The sequence below is a fragment of the Meleagris gallopavo genome, chromosome 22, assembly GCF_000146605.3.
Source record: "Meleagris gallopavo isolate NT-WF06-2002-E0010 breed Aviagen turkey brand Nicholas breeding stock chromosome 22, Turkey_5.1, whole genome shotgun sequence".
NCBI lineage: Eukaryota > Metazoa > Chordata > Aves > Galliformes > Phasianidae > Meleagris > Meleagris gallopavo.
In genome coordinates, this window is record NC_015032.2 from 7,459,919 (window position 1) to 7,474,528 (window position 14,610).

The 14,610-nt window shown below is 50.1% G+C and overlaps 1 protein-coding gene across 1 annotated transcript in view; it reads right to left on the minus strand.

Annotated features, from left to right (window-relative positions):
• The window catches only part of LAMA5 (laminin subunit alpha 5), a 79,628-nt gene extending 65,024 nt beyond the window's left edge, over positions 1–14,604 (minus strand). The window contains 3 exon segments of the mRNA XM_010722429.2: positions 8,879–9,031; positions 14,296–14,339; positions 14,342–14,604. Of these exon segments, the coding sequence (XP_010720731.1) occupies positions 8,879–9,031; positions 14,296–14,339; positions 14,342–14,582 (438 nt within the window). The 5' untranslated portion in view covers positions 14,583–14,604.
• Positions 14,605–14,610: the final 6 nt, after the last annotated feature.

The following is a 14,610-nucleotide window of genomic DNA, read 5'->3' on the forward strand; positions in this document are numbered from 1 at the left end:
GCTGGCAGCTAAGAGCAGTATACCTAAATCTTTCCTCTGCTGGACTTGGAGGAGGATGTGGATGCTCCAGCTCTGACATCTGACTTCTGCCTCTTTCTGACCCCACCCCTATGAGGGCACAAATGCAATTTCATTTCTGCCCATTTCCAGGGCCAGGCGGTGGCTTTGGAAGGTCCTTTTCAGTGCCACCAGCACAGCAGCTCTAGGTCCTGCAAAGACAGAAACCCTGGCTCCAAGGGTCCCTCCGAGCACACACAGCCTTGCCAATACAAACCACACTGCCTCAGCAGTTCTTTCACCCTCCCTCCAGAATAGGAATCCTGGCAGGGATTACACCCCAGAGCTCTGGCTCCCAGGTTGGGTCATGGGGGATTTGCTAATAAAGTCTCAGAGAAACTGACTCCTTGCACCATGGATTAGCTCTGTGCACCAAGCCTAGACTAAATCAAGCTTCCAGACATTTCAGCAGTATCAGTGGCTGTATTTTTTTGTAAATCCTCTGCACGGATCCTGCAAGCCCCAGCAACACTGTGTTTAAAGCTTCAATTGTTAGCAGATTTCAACAATGTCAAACCTAACACGTGCAAGCAAGCTTATTCTTTTAAAAATCTGCATTAGAGCCATGCACTATGTTAGCATTTGTCAGCAAGTTTCCTCACCGTGACACTGCCATTCAGAGTCAGGTTAGCTGACCCAACAGCAGCACATACCAGGGCCACAGCAGGATTAACATTCCCAGTGCCACTAACACCAGCAGAGATCTGCAGCTACAGCATTTGCACGGTGGTTCTTGCTGCTGTTTGGACATACAACCTCATCAGAATGTGGATTTTGTGCTCACACGTGCCCCAAGAACCTCCTTGTTCTGCAGCATCATTTACTGAAACTTGAAGTAAGCTAATGTCAGGGCAGAAAGCTGTTAAATAAAGAACAAAAAAAAAACCCTATCCTGGAGTTCAGCCACAATCTTCATGCCCACTGTGTCTGGGTGGATGCAGACTTTGCAACAGACTGAAAAAGGATTAAGCAGCAGCTTTAGCAAACAGGCAGGACAACAACAGCAAAGCCTCAATGAAGACAGCGGTACAGGTTTGTTTGCAGTTGCAAACCATAAACACAGACGTACAACTATGTTCAAATACCAGAAAGCCATTCTTTTTCCTTCCTATCAGGGCTTGGCATCATATGCATTTAACTGGATCCAAGAGATGCCTGCAGCATCATGCTAACTGTTTTTTTGTCACAAGGCACGCTTCAATCCACAATGATGAAAACTCAGAGGAACCCATAAATAGAGCTCAGCTGAGCATTTGCGTGTGTGAGAGCTCAGCAGTGCTCTTTATCCAAGCAGGAAAAGAAAGAAATGAGAGAAAGCAGCTAAAAACACGTGTGAAAAATGTGGCAGCTCCCAGGGTTTGGCTGTTTGCTACTCACTGCACGGGTCAGGCAAACAATTGCTAAAAAGAGTCAGCATGCCAAGTAAAAGATGCAAAATTTATCCTCGTGCAGAGGACATCAAGTAGAGCTGAGTTCTACATAAAAGCTCTGCCAGTAAATCTGCTCCATCAGATATTGTTCTCAGCATACACAGGCACAATGTAAAAGTCATCAATGTATGCAACTCTTCCAGGATAAAAGCACTTTATTCTGACAAACTATTCTAACTGTACACCATTCAACACAGACAAATGCATCTCTGCAACCAGAGCTTGGCTAATTTAACCCAGCTGGCACAGCCACAGTTTCTTGAGGTAGGCACAGCTGGAACAAGAGGCACGATGCTTCCTGCCACATCCAGGAGCCACTCACCTTTCCCACAACCATGTTCCCCCCAAGCCAAACATCTCCTCCACTCTCTGCTATTCAATGGAGGGAAGGACAGGACAATCAAATTATTATCCTCACATCTCTGAGGTCTCCAAGAGGACAGAGAAGAGAAGGGGATGCAGAGTCCCTAAATGACACTGACAGCCCCTCACTGCTTTCCCAGTCTATGGATGGCTGTCTTTCAGGCTTGGTGGAGCAAGACCAGAGCTCTCAGAGGAAGCTTCCTTGCTTCCTGTGCCACACAACAGAAGCTGGCATCATGCAGACCCACCTTCCATTACCAGTGACCTCATATTAACAAAAGCCTTTTTATAGTCACAATCCCTTCCATGGAGCTCAAAACAAAGTAATTCCTGCTGGCCTTGTGTAAGTCTCTGGTGATCTCATCCAAGGAAGCTCCAAGCCACCAAACTGCCCTTGCCTTGTGCAGTCACCCGTGTGCCAGGTCCTGTCCTCCTCTCTGGATCTCCCCATATCACATATCCCTCTTCCTACCTCTTCTCTCTATCCATTCCCTCAGCATTCCTCAAGAAGCACATACTCAATTACCAGGTCTCTGTGATTAGACCACAGTTCCCTGATGAGCTACTGCTTGTTCTCGGGCCACTCAGAAGCCTTCAGAAAGACTCTCCTGTCCCATCAACCAGGCACTGCCTCTCACCTTGTGCCTTCCTGCTGGTCTCTCTTGTCATCCATCAACAATGCACTATTTATTGCACTGCTTGGCACCACACAGGGGAAGGGAGGTCTGGAATTTGAGGAGTACTGAATCCAGAAAACAGGAAACAAAGAATCAAGGCTGGGCATAGCCTGGAGGCTCGTGTTTATGACTGTAATAAAAGGATGAGGCAGAGATGAAAGCAGGGCTGAGCCAGGCATGGTGGAGCATGGAAAGAGAGGTGTGGGGTGAGGTAAACAAAATAGCTTTGGAAGAGCAGGAGTTGGCTGGGCAGATGCATACTTAGTGACTTCCACACTAGCCCAGTGGGGTCTGAGAGAGATCAGGACTGTGATGGAGCTATGGAGGGCAGGAACAGCTCCTAGAAAGCAGCAACTGCTCTCTTGAGAGACTTCTCATTGTGGTCTGGATCAAGTGGTATTAAGTGTGTGATGCCACAGGATGAGTGCATCTCCCAGCCCAAGTCTGGGCTGCATCCATAGGCCTCAGCCACAGCACAGACCCAAGAGCATGTTCAGCAAATAGCTTTGTGCCCATCAGTCTGGAGCTCTGCAGGCTCCAGGTTGGTGACAGGCTGCACACAGAGTGGCAGAGATAGATGCATTGTTCCTGTTTTTGGAGATAAGACAAGCAAAATTACAGAAAACACAAAGCCACATGCTCGGACATCATTGCACTCCATGTCAAAGCAGTGCTTCCACTGTGTACCCTGACCTTTACAAATCAGCTCCGTCTGAAGCAGAAAAATACAGTAATCAGAGGCTGACCTAGATGGCTCTGGTTGGTTTTAACTTGCCGGGTGCAATCACAAACAGGGCAGACAATGCCAACCCCAGAGCACACTCACACCCGACCTAAGGCACACGCTTGTTTACCAGGCCAGCCAAGCAGGCACTTTCCAGGAGAACAGCAAGAAATTACAAGGCTTGCCTTCCAGCTATTCATTACAAAGCAAAGCCTCCCATATGCCAGCTCACAGCTTGACTGACCTCTCCCCAGCTCGCCTGGAGGCTTTCTCCTAATCTTTGAGGAATCCCAAGGAGCTGGGCAGGAACAGGCAGCCCAGCCAGGAGGGGAGCATGAGCCACCTTGCTTCTCATCACAAAGAAATTAAAAATAAGCAACAATACCTAGGGAGAAATTACACTGGAAGTCTTGCACAAGTTTCTTTTCCTTAGAAACAGTGATTATCTTTTCATCAGTTGCTACCTGGAGCCGTTCTAAGGGGGTAGGCTGAGGCTGGATTTTAACACGTGAGTTCCCCATAGCCGGTTCAGGTCTGGGCAGAGCCTCAGGAAGATTAAGCAGTAGAAGTACAAGGGTCGTTTGTGCAAGATGTAAAAAGGACAGGCAGAAATAGCCTCCTTGTAGAGCACAAAAGGTGCCACAATGCTGAGTGATGTGCTCAGAGCCTCCTGCCCCACCAGCAGCCCTGTTCTCAGTGCCAGCAGCATGGCAGATGTGCCAGGCACAGCAGTTTTTGGGGAAGTCAAATTGTCCAAGTGAAATACCAACTACTCAGACGTGGAGAAGTGATTTTAAGCAGTACTGCTTCGTGACTGAAGTAAACGTAACACAGAATTCTATCTCATACCACCCATGATTTACCTCAAAGTGATATTCTGCACATCTGTTCCCCTACAGCAACAGCAGTAACAAAGAAGAAAGAAGAAAAAAAAAATAACTGATCTCAGTCTTGGCTGCTCTGGATCCTGGAAATGGGAACTTGGCATCTGACTTGGCAAGGGTGATGGATGGAGCAAGAATGGGTTGCTCTTGCTCCTGGAGCACAGACCCCTGCTTGGCTAACAGCCAGGCACTCCCTGCTCACCTGAGTGGCTCTCACACAGCCACTGGAGCCAGGAATCCTGTGGGAGCTGGCAGAAAGCACAGGAAGGGCTGAGAAAAGGCAAAAATCTCCCTTACTTGGGGAGGGGGGGGAGAGGGGAAGCTGCTGGGTCTGGGTCAGGGGAACTGGAACTTTGGAAAAACAGCCTTCACAAGCAAGTATTTCAAACAATAAAGGAGGAAATACAGTGGGAGAAGAACAACGCAGGCGGGCTCAGCGCCAGCCCCAGCGCTGCTCTCACACTCACACCTTCCCAGCTTTCCCCAGGGAAGCAGCACCAACACGTGCCTTGCTTCCACTTGATGCTCACGTGGAAACAACAGCGCTCAGCAGGCTCCTAAGTCAAAGCTCTTCCAGGTGGGGAGCTGCAGTTTTGAAGCCCATAAGCGAACAGATAATTCAGTCTCCTTTTGGAGATCAGGCAACTGCAAAGGACTCTACACAGGAGAAGAGACTGTTGCTTCAGCTGTTGAAAGCAAGGATTTCTGCTCAGCCTGCTTAACATGCTTTATTTTTAATACTGCTTTTGCTCCAAGACACGAAGAACTATTTGGAGAAAAAAAGCCTTTGTTTGAGATTTCACGCCCCAGCCCCTTACTTAAGGTGCAAAACCCCACCATAAATGCTGCTAAGCCCTCCTACCCCTTTCCCACAGCAGTGCCCCAACAATGAACTAGGAGTCCTTACAGTTAACTGTTGTTGGTTTTTTTTGTTGTTGTTGTTGTTAAGTGAGAACTACATACAAAAATCCTCAAATATTGCCCCATTTTTGCAACACTGTTGAGAAATACATGCCAGGCAGATACAGCAGTGCATGGTCTTGGGACAAGAGGAAGCTGTACATTTGCTGGAGGTGTGTGCAGACAACAAGGATGCGGAAGACATCCCCATTAAGGGGAAGGAAAGAGAGAGATTCATTTTAAGTTTGTCTGCGTCTAGCAAGAAAGAACAGGATACCATGGAGGGCAACATGCATCAGTGATATCACCCAGCTGCAATAAGAAATCTCACAGCAACTGAAACAAGGGTGCAAATGGAAGAAGGTGAGAGAACAGAGGTTTTTAAGCTGGAAAACCTTCTCCGATGGTCATCAGCCCATCCCACCCCAGGCTTAGGGAATGCTCCATGCTATAATAACCATGAGCTCTCTCCTGAGATTTAACAAGTTTATTCATCAAGAAGTTCTGAATTAACTAAGCCAAGTAATAAACAGATTCATCTCTGTGCTGAGGGCTTTTGCTGAGGACAGATAGCAGAGCTCAGCCTTTTCCTCCAGCTGCCATCCCAGAGGCAGCCTGGAGTAGCCTCCCTTTATTTTCATCCGAATGGAACAGCAACAGGAAGACAGAAACTAAAGAGAAGATTTTATAGTGCTGTGACACGCCAGGTGCTGTGCTCTCATTCAGCAGTGTTCCTCCAGCATTAGGCCAATTGACATTTTCACTCAGTCCAGAACTTAATATTCATTAAGAACATAATATTCATGAGACACTGGGCCATTTCCTTCCTTGATTTCAGATGCTCCTTTCTGGCGAGCAGGGCTCTGCCAGAAGCTTACCCCTGACATCGAGGCTTTCAGACATAAATCTCATTCCTGACTACAACAAGCGTTAAATAGCTTGAGGCGTGTAAATCAAAACTCCCTGCAAAGCTTCAGTCTGAGGCTCTGCTGTTCCCCAGTGTCACCAGGCTCTGGGGGTGGGGGATGCAATCCCATCACCGTCTCACGGCAGTAATTAACCTCCAGCAAGCACTGGCACGAAGCTCCTGCTCTCGCACGACCGCAAGCATTCCTCTCCCCGGAGTTTAGTATAAAGCACCAGCTATCCATAAACATCTCAGGGAAGGGCTGGCCTGGGTTCACCTTCACGCAAGGAAGATGTCAGCCCTGGCAGGACGCCAGCCATTCATGGCTCTGCGAGCTCCTGATTTCTGTCAGCTCTGACTCAAGCGACCTACTTGGGGGGAAGAAAAAAAATTTCCATCACACCCTTTCCTCCCCTCCACCCACTGCAGGATCACAGGGGACCATCTCTACAGTGACCGTGAGTCATGGTCTCTTGTCCCTCTGTGAGCACAGCGGTACCACAACGTACAATGGTGTTCTCCCTGAGCATGGCATCCTCCAATTGTTCCAGCCTGTGAAACCAGAACCGTGCTCCACCATGGTGCTGCAGTGCTGAATTTGGCTGCATACAAACCCATGCAGTCACCCGACCATTCATCCTAACCATCTTAAAGCATTTTAAGCATGAGCTCACGATTAAAAGCAAGAAAATTAAACAAGTATTCCCTATTGAAGCTTCTACCCCCAGTAGCTCCTAAAACCCATTTCACTTTGCTCCTTGGAGCAGTTTGTGTTATTTCTGATTCCCAGAGCCAGGCCTGATGTAGGAACCACCACTGACTTCTCTTTCAGCTTTTCACCCTACAAAGATAAATGGCCCCTCCCCACAACAGCACACAGACACAGCAGTAGCAGAGGCAAATCAGACCCCGAATCGCTCAGCAGACAGCCTCCCCTTGTTGTGGCAGGAGCTCTGATCTGATTTTAACATCCCCGTGAGGAGAACAAACTCCTAGCCAGCAAAAGCAGAGCCCAATAGGCTGCTTAATTAACAGCCCCTCTCCTACTTGCCACAGCCTTGCCAAATGCTGCAGAAACTCGATTCCAACTGGTAATTAAGCACTTACGGCACAGGAGGGACAAAGAGCAGGGAGGGGGCTGACACCATCGTCTCCCACCATGCTCCATTGAAGCTCTATGCTATGGGCGCTCTGGGCATTAGCAATTCCCCAAAGGGACAAAAAAGTTTCCACAGCCGTCAGTTCCTTAAATCAAATCTTAATTGGTCCAAGAGCTCCCCAGAGGGTTATATGAAGCAAGGGGAGGACTTGTTTGCCAGCAAAAAAAAGAAGCCCTGCACTCAGACATGCCTGTGAGGGTGTTACCTGCACTGTTTCACAGGTATCTGAGGAATTTATAAACCTGGCTGCCAGGCAGTCTGCTCCAGCTCTCGCCCTGCAGACCTTGCTGGGTCCCAGGAATTCCTCTTTTCCTCTCTTTTCATCAGTCTCAACCTCAAGAAGAGGAAATTAGTGATTTAATAGTATTTCGTTTCTGTTGCCTGACCCACCAAAACAAAGGAGGGAAAAAGCAAAGAACTGATTCTCCTCAGGAGTACAAACAGGCTATTACAGCAATTACGTGCAACATGGGCATACATTAAGAGAAAGCCACTGAACACAGATCCTTTAGGTTCATACTCCTGCTGCAACAAGTGCTCATTTTGCAAAGGCAGAAGGGTCACTGAGTGAGCTGTAGCCCCAGAGGAACTCCCCCCGAGATGCAAGCTGTGCTACCAGCCTCCTAGGAGTAATCATGCAATTCCATCCCAGGGTCCCTCAGCACCCCCTGCCTGCTGGAAGCCACCTGAGATGCTGCCAAAGCCACCTACATTGGCTAGGAGGGTTGGCATGCTGTGTGCTGCCCGGGAAAGCCGTGCCCACCCAGCTCTTGTGTGACACACACTGCCCCAGGCACCAGGGGACATTTGGTGGTGCCATGTATAGCTCAGCTCCAGACAGCTGCAGAGCTGGAGTCAGACCTCTGACAGAGAACGATGACAAATGAGCTTTCGCTCCATTCAAGTTGGTGAAAGCTGCCTCCAAGGTCAGTGCAAAGCTTCAGTGCCTGACAAGACTTGAAATTACCACAATCAGTGCAAGTTCCTATATTAAGGGGCACTCAGTCCCTAGCAATCACAGCAGCCACATTACCTATCCCAGAGCTGAACCATCCCAAACAGCACAACTCTTAGGTCTATTTAATACAGAATGTCCCAAGTTGGAAAGGATCATTGAGTTCAACTCCTGATTTTAGGGTGCTCCTGTGAGAGCCAGATTTGAACCAAGGTTGTCATTCAAAGCACAGGTCTGTATATGACACAGCCTGTTCCTCCCCTCTTCCCAACTGCTGTCTCCCTCCAAACAGGACAGCCCCCCCAGAGATGCTTGGGGAAGAGAAAGGGGTGTCCCTTGCACCCACGTCCCCTGTGGAGTAATGCCACATAGCAGCAAGCAGCCCTCATCTCTCAGCCCTTCACACCCCTGGTCTGTGACACCTCCAGTCCCTGCAGCATCAGATGCTGATATCTTTCTTAAGCCAAGAAAGGTCTGAGACAATAACCCATTTCCAAAGGAATGCTTCTGTGACTGAATGGGAGCAGCAAAGAAGAGCTGTGGGCTGGCAGCCATCACCATTACAATGTTAATTCCGTCTGACTTGCCAGAATTAGAGACCAAGCATCCACTGTCATTCTTTGTCTTTTAGGGAAAGATTTTCAGCGTGGACTTACTGTTTTCAAATAACTTTACAGTTTTAACAAAGCCTCCTGCCCTGGATTAGATAAGGTTTCATCTCACCCTTCCAGCCATCCACTAACAAACCTGAGAAGAACGGGAAGACAGATCCTTGCCAGCAAAGCACAACCTACAACATGACTGAGAAGGACTTGGGTTACCTGTCCAAGGTCCAGAGTGACGTTGACCTGGTTGAACTCCAGCCCACGGGAGAGTGGGGGACTCTGCCACCAGCGCTCCGTCCCATCGATGGCGTTCGTTATGGGATGTGCCTTGTTGCTGTTTGCTGAGGAGCAGATGTCACAGTACTGGCCCTGAGGGAAAGCACAAAAAATAAAACAACAAACATTTAACCGTGGCCAGGAAAGCATGGCACAAAGCAGGCAGGTACCAGAACAGTTCAGAATACAGTGTGAATCTATATATAAACTTCTGGTATGCACCAATTTAGAGCAGGGACTGAAAAATGAACATAAGAAAGCTCTGAAAACCCACAATAACTCAATGTAAAGTTCTGACTGCCCTAATAAGCACCCTTTCAGTATTTCACATAAGCACTGTGCATTGCCATTCTGAGCACCAGTGCCACAGGGGCTGCTCTGCTTAACTGCCACTCACAGCCTTGGCAATACCCAGAGATCCAAACCCACACCATTCAGTCATTGCTATGAACCCAGGCTGCCAGTTCTTCTGCCCAGCTCCCTGCAATCTGCTGCCTGTCAACCTATTCATTTCACAAGTATAGTCTTTCAGCTCCATTTTCAACCTTAATAGTGTGGCAGCCAAGACCCTCACGCTGGTGATGCTGCAATGCAAGGCCAGGAAGGGACAGCCCATGCTGTCACCCAGCCAGGGACCCGACTGCCATTGCACTCACAGAGCCTCTTGTCTTGCTTTGGCAGTGTGGTGGCTGTCAGCCCCCTGGACACACTGCCAGAAAAAACAGCTCCACAACCTGAGCAACCCCTGCTGAGCTGCGTCAAACAAAGCCCTGAGCTGCTCAGGGCAGGTCTTTCTTTCCCCTTGAACAGGCAGCTGAATCTGACTCACTCTTAAGGAACCCTGCAAGAAGCCCTGTACATCACAGAGTTACTTGGTTCATGGAGCATCACTTCTGTCGCTTGATTTGCTGCCACGGACAGCCCGGAAGGGAACTGTTGCAGGCAGCCTTCCTTTAAAAGGTGCAGCTATTCCCAGGCATGCAAACTGCCTCTCCCAGCTGCTGCCTTCTTTAATATTACACCCAGTGCACGTTCTCAAGGCAGGCAGGCTTCTTCCTGCCTGCTCCATTCGCACCCCTGTGAGAGCAGAGGCAAGGCAGAGCCATGGGGCTGTGATTCCTCCAGCTGCCCCAACCTCTGCAGGAACTGCCCTGCAAAAGAAATGGAGAATTCCCCACATTCTTCCCCACAGCCACGCTATTTGCGGGCAATTATGCAATGCAAATTGTGTCAAATAAACATGCCTTTTAATTAATTCCTCTGGAAACATGAAAATAGCAAATGGAGAAGTGCCAGGGCAAAGAATGGGGCGGATGGAAGCACCCAGGTGGCCACAATACACAGAGGGGAGCTCTGCTGCAGGACGCAGGGAAGGAGGAGGGAATGCAGACCAGATAAAACTGACCCACTGTGAAGCACAAACCTTAAGGGGAACCGGTGCAACAGGTTGTGTGGAAATTTCTACTGCACAGCAAGGTGGGGGGAGAAGCAAGGCAAGGTTACAAAATGAGGATTAATAACAAAAAATAAAGCGTTTTCATACTTTAAATTCTTGCCACAGACGTGAAAGCCATTTTGAACCCAAAGTTCACATGGACAGGTGACAGCCAATTCAATTTAGTAGAGAGGGGACTAAAAACTAGGATCAGCTGTTATGGATTTGTAATGCTGATGTTATCCCTCCCCATGCCGGGCAGCCTGCAGGGTTAGCTGCCCGTGGGTAACGTGTCAGCAGCTGAGCCAGGTTTGCTGATAAAAGCATCACTGGCCCCTCTGCTGCACCACTTGCTCATTAGTTATTTTGTTGGAACCAGACCTAATCCTCATGTGAATCATTCCTAGCTATTTGTACTTTAAAGCAGCTCACGCTCCTGCACAGCATGCCAGGTCTCTACGGGGAGATGAGAGTGTCTGACATCAGCAGAGGATTTTAATTAAAAAGCAATTGTGAGCTGCAGACTTAGGGGAGACAGCAGGCTCATGGAGCAGTAGGGGCACGGACATCACCAAGGTACGTGAGGGAAAGAGCTCCAGCAATGCCAGGAGGCTGCAAGGCAGCTCAGAGGGCATAAACATTCTGCTATCAAAGCAAACTGTAACTGGAGGGAGATAAGGAGGAACATCTGAATAAAGGGCAGCTTCCAGAGCCCTGCAAAGCCTGATCCCATTCCGCTCACATCAATAGGAGCTATTTCCCTTACACACAAAGGCTGCCTGGTGCTCTGCAAGCATGCTTGCCCCCAGGAGAGCTTTGTGCTGGGGTACAGCCTTGCCCCAGCCTCATCCCAAAACCACGGGGATGTGATCACAGGGCTGCTGGGGCAGGAAATGGGAAGCAGAAGGTGCTATTCCAATAAAAGTGTATGTTCACAAGCTGCTCCCAGGGCTATCCTTACAGCTAAGCAACACAGCTCACACAGCCGAGCAGGTGCTGTCTCATCTGCTGTCTCTTTCATGGGCAATCACCTAGCTGCAGTTAGACCAAAAAGCTCCAGTCCCTTCGCACACAAGCGCAGAAGAGACCCTCAGAGGCTCCACAGCAGCTCCACAGCAGCCTCCTGCCCTCCAACCTGCGGAGACCCCCAGCTGAACCATCTCCCTCTGCTGTGCATGGAATGCAGAAAGATGGGGCCAGACAGCCACTGCCCATGGGTGAGCACAGCATGGCCAGGAGCACTGCCACCAGGAGCCACCCAAGTACTGAGCAGGTTGGTACTGAGGAGATCCAGACCTCAGCTGTTGTAACACCTGGATAGGACCTTCGTAAGCACTGTGTTGCTCAGACAGGTGCAGCTCTGTTGTATGACTTAAGAAGCAAAGGAGTGCTTCTTAAGCACTTCCACAAAGGGTTTGAGGGAAGATAAGTTGCAAAGGAAGGTAGAAGTACTGATTTAAATGAGGAAGGTTTTTAAGTTTTAAGGTATGTAATTGCCTCAATTAATGCTAATAACTGCCCTTATTATTGTATTAATCTGAAACCAAGCCACCATCCATAATCCTGATTTGCTGGAAGCAGCAGAACCGTCTCTGCCCTGGAACAAACAGCTTACAGGCACCCTCAGCAAAGCTCCATGCGGATAACAAACCTATAATATCTCCCCTTTGTCTCATCTTCAATAGATGAGTCAAAGGCACTCTGCATTAAGGTGGGACTGCCCATGCTGATCCGTGAGTGAGATGAGGGGAGCAAAGCTCCATGCAGTTCCTCTCAGCACACCTCAGCAGTGTTCTACATCACATCCTCACAGCTTGAAAAGCCTCCTGCAGCTAGAGCTGCTGTCTTCTGCCAAAGAGCCCTGAATAAAGCAAAGGAAACTCCTTGAAAAGGTTCAGAGCCTTCCCACAAGTTGTGCCAAAAACACTGCAAGTGCCTCTAGGGCAGCATTACTTTAGAAAGTTTAATGATTATCGACATTTTTAGAATATTAGGCATTCAAGTCAATGAAACTCTTTCCTGGAAGTCTACTGCAGTGTCAAGTGACAACAAGCAGAACACAGGATGGACTGAACTGATGGTTGCATTAATGCTACACTGGGTCCTCACTCAAGCAAATGCCCCTTCTCCACAGTAACAGGCAGACCCTCGGGGTGTCCCCAGGAGGCATTCTTCTTGATGGAGAGTCCATTTTCATCACAACCACACCATGCCCAGACAGCAGAGCAGGCAGGTGGGTAAGGGAGGGGATCGGTGGGACAAGCAAGCGCCAAGGACATGCACACAGAGTTCATTACTGTCACCTCAGCCTGCCTAAATAGAACACTTCCCTCCCACACCCCCATTGCTTTGGTCACCAAGGAGTGCTGAGCTCCCTAAGGGGGTTGAATGAGGAGCTCTGACCTCTGCTTCAGCTGCCTGCTTCCTTCCCTCCCAGCTAGGTCTGCATGCAGTCACAGAAAACTGCCACAAAGGGATTTTTCTAAAGCACTCAGCCCAAGCAGAGCTCCAGCCTGGGGAGCAGCATTGGATCAAAGGGACTCGTGCAGAGCTGCACTGGGGTCAGAAGAGGTGGGTGGAACAGATCTGTGGCCAAGGAGCCCCACTAAGTGGCAGAAGGCAGGAAGATGTGACCCCCAGGGTACAAGGGATGGGCTATGCTCAGGATGAGCTGCAGCCCCTGGGTGGAGCAACCCATGTGCTGTATCCCAGCATCAGCATCCATCCCCAATACCGCACTGGGCAGCCAAGGTGGCTGCAGCACAGGTGGACAGCAGCAAAGCAATAAATGCAGGCTCACATCTACCAGCTTTATTTTACCCTCCTAGTTTTGCTTGGCACATTAATCACTTTTTTTTTCTTTCTTCCAACTGCACATAGAAGCAGTTATTCTTTACTTTTCCTTACTGCCTTCCAGTATGAAAACTCACATGCATGATGCATAGGCACAACTATTTCAATTAGGTCCCTATTGTCTCCCAACAGGGCTCAAGCTGCACTATTTTACAGTGCAGCAGAATGAAACAGATCACTTTAAAAAGCAGCAAGGCTCAGAGGAGACTATGCCAGCGTTTGCCTTCCAGTAACAACTTCAACAATTTCTATAACAAAGGGGACAAAATCCCACGTTGTAAACACAACAGCCGGAAGATTCCTAGCAGAGCACTGACTCAGGAGAATGCAGCCAGAATGAGAAAAATGCTTCAAAAGCTCATCCCACAACAAAGGCAGCCCTAACAAAAGGGCCAAGAAAGGCTCTGCTTAAGGAGCCGGCAGATCTCCTTTGCTCTTCATCACCATCACATTGTGCTGCTGCACTGCAACAGGTGCCGAGCAGCGGGAGCCTCACAGCAACGCGCAGCAGGGCTGATGGTTGGGCTGCAGGCTGCACGTGGGAACTCAGCAGCTCTTCCAAGGGGAGAGGCAGCAGCAGGTCTGGAGTCCCTGCTCGTGGTCTACATCTGGTTTACAGTTCTACTTTCTTTAGAAGAGGACCAGAGCTGTACAGCACTTTTTGCTCTCCCCGTTCCTGGCTGCGAGCTCCCTCTGCTCTGCTTGAAATGGGATTCCTGAAATCGGTCACCTGATAAAATGTTCCTCCACCTTCTGCTCATCGCAATCCCACACCGACCCTAAGGAACAGAACTCGGACCAACGAGGCCAACCGCCCCCACGCGCGCCCCAGCGATTGTCGTGCAGGCAGAGGGGCCGGGGAGCCGCGCCCGGCATCGCACCGACGCGAACTCCGAGTCCTTTATAAATAACGCCATGGGAACTCGGCGAGCCTCGCTTCACGTGCACAGCCCGGCAGCGGGGAGCACGTGGACGGCGCGGGGGGCACGGAGCACAGAACCGACCCGGAGAGGATACCTAGGGGACCCCGCCCTCAGCCCCCCCTACCATCCCCGGCCTCGGCCCCTACCTGGATGGTCTGGTTGGGGTCTCCCCCCGCCAACGGCCCCCCACCAGCTTGCAGTACAGATCCTCCACGGCACGGCGGCTGCCGGCCGCCCCCGCCGTTTCCTCGCCGCAGGTGGCGGAGGCGGAGATGCGGGTGCCTTCGGCCAGGTTGAAGTAAGGCGGGTGGAGGCTGTGCCCGTTCACGTCGCCGGGGAAGGAGGCGGGCGGGCGAGCGGCGGCGGGCAGCCCAGCTCCGAGTCCCAACAGCAGCACCAGGAGCCGCAGCCCCCGCTCCGCAGCCCTCGCCATCTTCCCCGAGCCGCCCTCGCAGCGGGGG